The sequence below is a fragment of the Malaclemys terrapin genome, chromosome 1 (genome assembly GCF_027887155.1).
Source record: "Malaclemys terrapin pileata isolate rMalTer1 chromosome 1, rMalTer1.hap1, whole genome shotgun sequence".
NCBI lineage: Eukaryota > Metazoa > Chordata > Testudines > Emydidae > Malaclemys > Malaclemys terrapin.
This window is the reverse complement of record NC_071505.1, coordinates 353,037,937-353,049,551: the sequence shown is the minus strand read 5'-3', so window position 1 is coordinate 353,049,551 and position 11,615 is coordinate 353,037,937. Positions and strand designations below refer to the sequence as shown.

Below are 11,615 nucleotides of genomic sequence, written 5' to 3'. Positions count from 1 at the left end.
AGGGAAGTGTTGGATTCTCCAATTCCCCATGTTTGCAGATCCAGATTTTTTCTGGAAGATCTGCTTGACAGGTTGTTTATACTTAAAATGCTACAGCGTTACTGCCATAGCACTTCACTATAGAAACTACCTACACAGATGGAGGGGGTTCTCCCCTCAGCACAGGTAATCCCCGAGAGGTGGTAGCTCGGTCAATGGGAGAATTCATCTAATGCTGTGTACACCAGGGCACAGATCATCCAACAAGTTCTTGGAATGTATTGGAGACAATTTTTTGTTCCAGAAGCTGGAGTAAGCAACTAGGAGAGAGGCTGTTCTAGATTTGATTTTGACAAAGGAGGAGGAACTGGTTTAGAATTTGAAAGTGGAAGGCAATTTGGGGGAAGGTGATCATGAAATGATAGAGTTCATGATTCTAAGGAATGATATGAGGGAAAACAACAAAACAAAGACAATGGATTTCAAGAAGGCAGATTTTAGCAAATGCAGGAAGTTGGTAGGTAAGATCTCATGGGAAGCACGTCTAAGGGGAAAAATAAAAGAAGACAGCTGGCAGATTTTCAGAGACATTACTAAGGGCACAAGAGCAAACTATCCCACCGCGTAGGAAAGATAGCAAGTATGGCAAGAGATGACAATGACTTAACCAGGAGATCTTCAATGACGTAAAAACAAAAAAGGACCGAGCTGAATTGTTTTTTGAAAGTTTCAGGCATATCAGTTCAGCTGACTTCTCAAATTAACTTAGGAAAAAGTATGTGTTACCCATGTTGAAAATTTGTTCTTGTGAAGAGTCCTAACACCTTCTAATCATTTTAGCAGATAAAAGTCAGGTAACACCTCCTGTCCCCCTGTCCCCCTGCCCCATTAACAGACATACTTCTGAAATGCAAGAGGAGAGGGTGATAGTGTCTGTGTATAAGCACACAGATGGCTCCTGATGTCTCTACTCAGTTGTTGATCCAAGGCAAATTTTGCCTCACTGGGGCCTGAGCCAGGCCGTGGTCTCAGAATTTCCCCTTGTATTGCACATCTACTAACATCTTTCATTCTGAAGGATTCACTGTGCCACTGAAATGTAGTCACCTTTGGGCAGTAGTCCATCAGGTGGGATGAGCAAGGTGCACACAAAAAAGTGACATTTTGACCAGTGATTCTTTGGCAAACTCATCAATTATGCCAAGAGCCCTGCGATGTGTCATGGTTGTGCAGAGCAGAAAGGACCACAGACGTACTATCTACCCCTCCACACCCACGTTACACTGGATTTGTCGAGCAGGTGAGTTCGTCAGCAAGTGATGGTTACCTGTGAATGCTGAGATGGAAGTGTCCTCCCTGGGAATCCCCCTCAGGTAGCCGTGTCCCACTCCTCTCTCACCCCAGCATCTGCAGCAGCATCCCATGCCGAGAGCGACACAGGGGTGTGTACAGTTTATACTATAGCTCTGTGAAATCCCAGTGGAGTTCGCTCAGCCTCTACAGGAGAAGAGAGCATCTGAATGTAAACAGGCTATAGACAAGCATGCCCCTGCCTCTGGGCTAATTATCCGGCTTCAGGAGTAAACAGTAATTAAGGAACCTTCCCAAAGGGAGATGAGAACTCCTGGGCTCTGTGCTGAGTCAGAGAGGAACTGGCTGTTTTGTGTATTTGTGTATATTTATAAAATACAGTTGATTAGAAAGAAAATAAGGGATAATGTCTGGCTCTCCATAGGCTCTGGTACCCTGTAAATGCCCAGGATGGATGTGTAGATAGGAGACAGACAAATCTGGAGAAAGATGACTGAGGGGAGACATGAGCACTTTCTAAGGCCATACAGGGCTGTCGCTGTGAGATCAGAGAGCAATACATCTCTCTACCATCATACTGTGGAGTACCCTTCATTGAAGTGTTTTCAAAACGGAACAGACTTAGGCTATGTCCACACTTGGAGATGTAACGATCTGGGAGTTAACACCCCTCAGAGAGCGCTGCAGGGACAGGGCTGCTGTGTGTTCACACTGTCAGCTGCCAGCGCAATGGCATGGCCACATTTGCGGCAAGTGCAGCACTTGCAGTGGCATTTGGAGTGGTGCACTCTGGGCAGGTATCCCACAGAGCATCTCCTTCCCCTTCAGCATCAGGGGTTTGTGGGAAGTGGGCAGGGGGTCATGGGGCAACCTGGGTCCTGTCCCAATGCCCGATCATGCATCGGTTCACTCCCCAGCAGTCCTTTCCCTTCCTTCCACATTTGGCGCCATCTTGCAACTGTTTTTGTACTGCATGCTCTGTACACCTTTTCAGTCTTCGGGACCAGATCCTGAACTGTGGATGAATATGCTGACGGGTCTCACTAACAGATCACGAATGGCAGTCCAGCTACTCCTTAAATGGCAAAGTGAGGATGAGGAGTCCAAAGAAGATGTTGACACATGTAGTATAGAGACAACATGAGTTTGCTTGTGGCATTCATGGACATGCTGGCCACAGTGGAACACCATTTTTGGGCTCATATATATATGGGGAGTGGAAATGATCCAGCAACTGACAAGGGGAGGGGAAGACAGGAGAAAGTGACAGGGCAGGGCCTTGGGGAGAAGACACACAGCAGGGGTGGAGCCCTGACAGAACAAGTGGGGAAAGATCGCAGTTTCAGGAGTCCAGAGACCAGCAATTAGAAAAGTGTCAACCCAGTGTATGGTACATAGACTGATTCCACAGTTTATCATGCTGACACAACACAGTAAGGACAGGAAAGGGTATAATGTCTCTCTGACTGTCCAGTAAGTGATTCAGGAAGAGGGCCCAGCACTATGCACCAGCCTTCTCTGCACGGACTTCGGTCTGAGAGCCAGAGCACAAGGTGAAAATATTTAGGTGTCTTTGTGGGTAAAGAGCCGTAGCAGCCTTCCCCGGATTTCTTTGGTCCTCATCCCGTAGATGATGGGGTGTAGCAAGGGTGGCACCAGAAGGTACACATTGGCAATGAGAACGAGGAAATGGAGTGGCACATTATGGCCAAACCGGTGCGTGAGAGAGGAGAAGAAATCTGGGATGTACAAAGCTGAGATGGCACAAAGGTGAGAGATGCAGGTTCCAAAAGTTTTGAGCTGGGCATCTTTCGTGGGGAGGCGGATGATAGCCCTGAGGATCTGAGTATAGGACACAGCGATGAAAAACACGTCCATTCCGATCACAGAGAAAAGATCAAACAGGCCGTAGTAACTACTGATACGGATGTCAGCACAGGCCAGATTCACCACAGCTATGTGCTCACAGTAGGAGTGGGGGATGATGTTGGTTCTGCAATATGGCCACCGGCTCGCCAGGAAGGGATAGGGTAATGCGAGTATGCCACTGCGCAGCACCACAGCCAGGCCTATCTTCACCACAACAGGGTTTGTCAGGATTGTGGAATGTCTCAGGGGATCGCAGATCGCTACGTAGCGATCAAAAGCCATGGCTACGAGGATTCCAGATTCCATCGCTGAGAAGCAGTGAAGGAAGTACATCTGAGTGAGGCAGGCACTGAAACTGATCTCTCTGGAATTGAACCAGAAGATGTTCAGCATTTTGGGTAGGGTGGATGTGGACATGACCAGGTCGGTGATGGCCAGCATACACAGGAAATAGTACATGGGTCCATGGAGGCTCCGCTCCATCTTCACAATAAACAGGATGGTGAAGTTCCCCAAGACAGCTATGGCGTACATGGTGCAGAAGGGAATGGAGATCCAGACATGGGCTGTCTCCAAGCCAGGAATTCCAAGTAGGATGAAGATGGAGGGGTTGGTGAAGTCGGTTGTGTTGGAATATGACATAGAGTAGGGGAGAAGGTGTCCAACTCTGAGGCAGAACGGTGTCTCCTGCATGTACCGTATGTTCTTCTGAGTTTCTGTGTGTGCCCAGGATGCCTGAAAGGAGAAGCAATGTTAATATGAGACATTACATGCACTACTGGAGGCTGTTCTCATGAGTGAACCAGATTGATGGCTCTTCACACACTGAAAAATGACATTTTAATTATTCCGAGAAAACAACTATGAACGATTACCCTACTAAAGAAAATTCCATATTTTATGGGGCTCCCTGCATTAATAATTCCTACAATTTATGGTGGGGGAACCTTAATAGGCACCAGCAGGAAACACAAGTGTGGATACTGATTATCCATCATTGTTCCTTAATGCAATGAAAGCCAGGCTAGTGAGTCCATACAGTAAGGTGTTCCCCATTCATCAAGTTGCTCGATACCTGAGAGTGAAAAAGGCCAAACTTTGGAAGACATATGCCAGTAGAAACACCCCAACTAGAACATAGTTCATGGAAAAGACCTGGGTGCCATTGATAAGTAGCTCAAAGAAATATCTGCTCATTCACAGCAGTGGACAAAACAAAAGCAATGTTCAGATCTCTAAGATATGGGATGGAGAATAGCATGTTCCGGATATGTGTTCTGTTTTGGTCATTCAATCTCTAAAAAGGATATAGCATATATAAAGGGGATTTCCAGGACAGGCTATGGGAATGGGGGGGACTGCCATATGCAGACAGATAGAAAAGTCCAGGACTCTTTAGTTTAGTGAAGAGACAAAGACGGGAACATACGATATAGGAGAGGAAAATAAAGAATGATACTGATTTACATGCAAATGGACAAACAGAGAACAGTTCCCAATGGGTACTATCTATAGACACTTAATGCTCCCAGAGGACTAATTCCCCAAAGCTGAGGAAAACTGTCAGCCAAATGGATTGGGAGGAAAAAATTCTACAGAAAATATGAATGGAAATTGGTAGCTCTTTTGTAGAAAAAGTCATGATACCACAGGCAACAAAGTGAACAATTTTGCGTAAAAACCCAGTTCAGTGGCAAAGTGAAGGCAGCAATTGGGGGGGGAGTAATATGTAACAAAGGGGGAAAAGGGAAAGAATAGAAATTGAAAGTTATGAAAATTGATAAGGGACGTTAGGACACCAGAGAAAACTCCATGTTTCGTAGGGCTATGGATCACAAAAGGGAGGTTATCAAGTATATTAGCAAAAAGAGAAATCACAGAAAAATGTTATGGCAATTCCTCTGTTAAATATAAAGTATTAAAAAATAAAGAGAAAGTGTTCTTATAAAAGATTTGACAAGGTTACGAAACAACTGAAAAACTAGACTTAAAAAAGTCTAGATGTGTAACTAATGCCAATCAACAACAAGGTTTATGCAAAACAGATCTTGTAAAATAAACCTCATTTCATCTTTTTATGATAGTACACATTGGTTGATCAATTGTACATATTTGGTGGATCAAGGGAACCACGCAGATGCAAAGAACCTTGATTTCTTAGAGACATTTGATTTAGTAGGGGAAAATATTGAGTTAAAAACATGAACACTTTACAATATCAGTAGGGAACATGTAAAATGGACTGAAAACTGGCTAACTGATGGATCTCAGAAAGCTGTTGTTAATAGGTCTTCGTCAGCGAATGGGGGTATATAGTGGGGTTCTGCAGGGATCAGTTCTAGGCCTGATGCTATTCAATATTTTCATTAATGATCTGGAAGGAAATAGAAAATCACTGCAACTAAAATTTGCAGATGACCCAAAGATTGGCAGAGTGGATACATTGAGGAGGCCAGGGCAGGCATACTGATTGATATGGAGCATTTAGAATGTGGCGCTCATGCAAACAAAATGTTTTAATAGAGTCAAATGCAAAATGATCCTCTTGGAACAGGTAATGCAGGCCCGATCCATAGACTACAGTACTGTATTATGGAATGCAAGGACCCTGAAAAGGTTTTAGGGGACATTGTGGACAACCACCTCATTGTGAGGTCCCAGTGCGACGCTGTAGCATAAAGGGATGATGTGGTCCACAGATGCATAAACGGTGGAGTGGTGAGTTGGAGCAGGGGAAGATTTCACCTTGGCATATGGGATTGGTGAAACAAACTGCATCCAGTTCTGGGGTCCACATGTGGAAAAGGACATTGAAAACTTGGAGAGGGGGCAGAAAAGAGCCATGAAAATGATTGGAGGATGGAGAAAAAGCCAGACCATTAAACTTGAAGGTGTATTTCTCTTTAATTTATCAAAAAAGATGATCAAGTGGAAACTTTCTCAGGGAGAAAATCATGGGTGATAATGGGCTCTCTAATCTACCAGAGAAAGGCTGAGCAAGACCGAAGGGCTGAAAGCTGAAGCCAGGCAAATTCCAGCTAGAAATTAGGGCCAAATATTTAGCTCTGAGGGTGATTAACCACTGGGACACACTGAGAAGGGAAGTGTTGTATTCTCCAATTCCCCATGTTGGCAGATCCAGACTGGATGTTTTTTTTCTGGAATATTTGCTTTAAGGGTTGTTTGCACTTAAAATGCTACAGCAGCCCTGCGATAGGGATTCCTGAGAGGTGGTAGATGGAAGAATTCACCTCATGCTGTCTACATCAGGGTTAGGATGATATAGCTACATCTCTCTGGGGTTTCAAAAAAGGCAAATGCAATGTTAGGTTATATTAGCAGAAGTATAACATGCAAGTCACGGTACGTGATAGTATTCCTCTACTCAGTGCTTGTTAGGTCTCAATTGGAGTAATGTGTCCAATTTTGCTCACCAATGTATAAACAGGATGTAGAGAACCTGGAAAGGATCCATAGGCAAATAACAAAGGTTATGCAAGGGATGGAATTCAAGCCTTATGAGCAAGCTGGAGGAACCAGTATGTTATTTGGAAAAGTGGAGATTAATGGGGGATGTCATAAATATAAAGGGAAGGGTAACAACCTTTATGTATGCAGTAACATAAAATCCCTCCTGGCCAAAGGTACAGATTCCCATTACCGGTAAGGGGTTAAGAAGTTCAAATAACTTGGTTGGCATCTGACCAAAAGGACTAATAAGGAAAGAAGGTACTTTCAAATCTGCAAGGGGTGGGGAGAGGAAGGAGAGGTTTTGTTTGTGTTCTCTTTGATTGTTCCCTCTCTGGACATAGAGAGAGTCCAAGCAGGTAAAACCATATCCTGAAAAGATACCTGAAACGATACATCTAAAATTACAGAAATTGTAAGTAAAGGCAAGGAAATGTGTTAGATTATCTTTTGTTTTAGCTTGTGAATTGTCCCTGTGCTAAGAGGGAGTTTTATTCCAGTTTTTTTGTAACTTTGAAGCTAAGCCTAGAGGGGATTCTTCTCTGTTTTAAATCTTTTTATCACCCTGTAAAGCTACCTTCCATCCTGATTTTACAGAGGTGCTTCTTTTACTTTTTTCTTTATAATAAAGTTCTTCTTTTAAGAACCTCATTGATTTTAGTGTAATAAAGATAAAGAGTCTGGTTTGTACTTATATTAAAGGCAATTGGTTGGTATATTATTCTCAAGCCTCCCCAGGAAAGGGGGTGAAGGCATTTGAGGTGATATTTTAGGGAAATAGGGACTCCAAGTGGTCCTTTTCCTGAATTTTTGTCCAAATCACTTTGTGGTGGAAGCAATACCGGCCAAGGAGAAAGAAAGGATTTGTGCCTTGGGGAAGTTTTTAACCTAAGCTGGTAGTTATAACTTTAGGGGGTCTTTTATGTGGGTCCCCACATCTGTACCCCAGAGTTCAGAGTGGGGAGGGAACCCTGAGAGGGGACATGATAGTAATCTTCAAATACTTGAAAGGCTGCCATAAAAAGGTGGAGGAAAGTTATTCTGTCTGACTACAGAGGGGCAGGAAAAGAGACAATGGTTTCAAACTCCAGCATAGCAGATTTAAATTAAATTTCAGGAAAATCTTCCTAAATTTAAGTAGAGGAAGCCAATGGAACAGACTTCCAGGGAAGTGCCTTCTGTGGAGGTTTTCCAAAGACGTGTGAATAGCCATCAGTCTTAGATGACTAGGACAAAACAAATCCTGCAACTTGTCAGGGGATAGACAAGCTGTCCTTTGTGGTTCCTTCCAACTCTATGGCTCTATCACTCTGTGATTTAAAATTGAAGTGTAGACCAGACCTTAGTCACACAAAAGTCTTTCAGATCAATACAGAGGTAATTGAGTGAAATTTAATTGGCCTGTGTTTTACAGGAGGTCAGACTGGATGATCAAATGGTCCCTTCTCACCTTAAACCATATGATCTATTGATAAAGAAAGTAGATTAGGCATTTATATTTAATGTGTCTCATAATATGAACAAGGGGATATTTAGTTGAATTGAAAATCTGAACATAAAACATTGAGAAAAAGTAATTGCTAATATAATCCTACTTTGGCCTGTAGAACTCCTTTCCAACATTATTGGAGCAAACAGCTTAGGTGAATGGGATTCACAAATGGATTGGCCATTGTAGTGGTGCTGGTGGCATCACCTGTAGGTAAGGCTGTCTGACACTTCAATAAAAGAGCTCATTTTCAGTTGCTTATGAATTTGTCAAATTTCAGGCGTTTGGACTAAAATTTCCCATGCTGGGTGTCTGCTTTGAGCAGAATTGTTTTTTGAAATTTTCAAGCATAACAGTTCAGCTGACTGCTTGAATGAAGCTAGGAGAAAGTATGTGTTACTAATGTTGAAAAATTCTTATTTTCGTTCTAGTAAGGAGCCCTAGCACATCCATGCTTTCCAGCAGATAAAAGTCAATTAACAGCCCTGTCTTCCTGCCCCTTTAACAGACAGAGTCCTGAAAAGCAAGAGGAGGGGGTGACAGCGTCTATGGTTTAGAACACAGCTGGCTCCTGATGTCTGTACTCTACTTACTCCAAGGCGAGTTTTGCCTCACTGAGGCCTGAGCAAAGTATGGGCCACAGATTCAGAATTTGGCCTTCTATTGTACATCTACTAACACCTTTCATCCTGGAGGATCCCCTCTGCCACTGAATTGCAGCTGCCTTGAGGTGGTAGTCCATCGGGCAGGATGAGCAGGGGTGCACAGAAAAGACATTTTGGCCAGTGATTCTTTAGAAAACTCATCACTTATGACAAGGTTCCTGGAATGTCTCACGCTTGTGCAGAGCGGAAAATACCACAGACTTACTTTCTATCCCACCACAACCACATTGCACAGGGTTTATCGATCAGGTGAGCTACTCAGCAAAAGATGGGTACCTGTAAATTCTGAGATGGAAGTGTCTTCCCTGGGAATCCCCCTTGGTTAGCCGTGTTCCACACCTCTCTCACCCCAGCATCTGCAGCAACATGCCACACCGAGAGCCTACACAGGGGTGTGCTCTATTTATAATATAGCTCCGTGTATTCCCAGTGGGGTTCACTCAGACTCAAGAGGAGAAGAGACCATCTGAATGTAAACAGGCTGCAGACAAGCATGTCTCTGCTTCTGTGCAATTTTTACAGCTTTAGGAGTAAACAGTAATTAAGGGACTCTGTTGCTTTTTACAGTAATTAAGGGACAGTCCCAAAGGGAGATGAAAACTCCTGGGCTCTGTGGTGAGTCAGAGAAGAATTGGCTGTTTTGTGTATTTGTGTATATTTATAAATTATAGTTGATTAGAAAGAAAATAAGGGATAATTGCCTAGATGGATAGATAGATAGGAGGCAGACAGAGCTGGAAAAAGATGATGGAGGGGAGAAATTATCACCTTCTGCTGTTGCTATGGGATCAGACATCAGTAAATCTCACGTGCAGAGGTAAACTCCTTCCCCTGATCCAAATCACCACTCCCCTGTCTATGCATCCAAGGATCACATCAGTCCTTTTGGCCACAGCATCGCAATGGGAGCACACAATGACTTGGTTGTCCACAGTGATCACTTAATACGTTTCGTCTCTGCATTCCAGAATTCAGTACCCTAGTGTCTGGGTCGGGCCTGCATTCCCTGTTCCGAAAGGATAACTTTGCATTTGACCCTATTAAAACATTTTGTTTGCATTTATTTCATTATCTCATGTGATATGAGTATCTAATACTTCTTCTTTCTGAATGCAGAAAAAAAATTCTTGAACATATTTACCTTTTCTGCAACATTAACAAGTTTCCTTTCTTTGTCTAGTATTTGGCCTGAAACTTTTCAAGGATTTCTTTTGATCTTAATGTACTTAATAACCTCCTTTTTCTTATCCTTATGCATGCCAAACATGGATTTTTCCATGATGTCTTTAAAGTCTCTTATCAATTTTAATAAATTCCAATTTGTATTACTTACTGGCCATTTTCCCTTTCCTCTCATGTGTAATATATCATTTTCCACCCACCGATTGCTACCTTCCCTTTGGCACTGAACTGGGTTTTTAGTCAAAGTTGTCCACCTCCTTGACTGTGGAATCATGGCTTTTTAGCTATCTAATAAACTCCTCTTAAATAACTCCCAGTTTTCATTCACCTTTTTCTTTCTGAATTTCCTCTCATCAGTTTTGCTGAAAATTTTCCTCAGCTGAAGCATTAAGTGTCCACAGATATTACTATTTGGGAACTGTTCTCTGTTTGTCCATTTGAATGTAATCAGTTCCATTGTTTATTTTTCTCACCTCTGTCATATGCCCCCTTCTTTGTCTTTTCTCTAAACTAGATAATTTTCAGTCTGTCCGCATGTGGCAGCCTCCCCCATTCCCATAGCCTGTTTTAGAAATCCTCTCTTTATCTGCTAAATGATTTATAGAGATTGGGTGACCAAAACTAAGCACATATTCAGAGCAAGTTATTCTCCAGCCTATTCCTTAGGCATCCAAACATTGTTCCTGTTTGGCTAGTGCTGTAAATGAGCAGGTGTTTCTGTGGAGCTGTTATCAACGATGGCTTTTCCCTGATGTGTGCCCTGGTTGGGATGTTTCCTCAAGCACATGACTTGTCAAAGGTTTCATTTTCAGCCATTCTTACATTTTGAGCCGCCGGGTAAATGGGGAAATCCATACAGCATGGACACTCTTGCCTGGGTTTCATTGCATTAAGGAATAATGAGGGATAAACTGTACCCATACACATATTTCCTGCTGGTACCCATGAAGGTTTCCCACACCATGAGATGTAGGAATTGTTGACCAATGGAGTACCATTCAATATGGAATTGGCATTGGTAGGGTCAGTTGTTCATAATTTACTTCTCTGAATCATGTAAATCTCATTTTTCAGTGTGTGAAAAACAACCAATCTGTTTCACCCATGAGAACAGCTTGCAGTAGTGCATGTAGTGTCTCATATTAACATTATCTCTCCATCCAGGCATTTGTATTGCGACCATCACCCTAGACTCTGGGCACATACAGGAAATCAGGGGAAAGTCCTTGTAGCGGGGCGGCCTGGCTCCCAGGTGCCCCCGGAAGCGACGAGCCAGAACAGCCGCCAGAGTGGGCGGAGTCACCGCGGCCTGTCCTCGCCCCCCGGAAGTCAAGGGGTGGGACAGGAAGTATAAAGGCCAGGCCACAGTGCTCAGTAGCTGGCCGGCAGCGGGAGAGGACAGACGCTGGTGCCCGAGCTCCCGCGGGCCTGAGCCTGCCGAGAGCCCGGTATCCGGAGGAGGACTGGCCGAGCCTGCCGAGAGCCCGGTATCCGGAGGAGGACTGGCCGAGCCTGCCGAGAGCCCGGTATCCAGAGGAGGACTGGCCGAGCCTGCCAAGAGCCCGGTATCCTGAGGAGGACTGGCCGAGCCTGCCAAGAGCCCAGTATCCAGAGGAGCGGTCTGAGCTTCCCCCCGCCGAGGGCTCAGAGGG

The 11,615-nt window shown here is 43.9% G+C and overlaps 1 protein-coding gene across 1 annotated transcript; it reads right to left on the bottom strand.

Annotated features, from left to right (window-relative positions):
* Positions 1–2,853: 2,853 nt before the first annotated feature.
* LOC128833644 (olfactory receptor 52E4-like) lies at positions 2,854–3,852 on the bottom strand. Its single transcript, XM_054021652.1, has one exon. The coding sequence runs from the start codon at positions 3,850–3,852 to the stop codon at positions 2,854–2,856; it is 999 nt and encodes a 332-aa protein (XP_053877627.1).
* Positions 3,853–11,615: the final 7,763 nt, after the last annotated feature.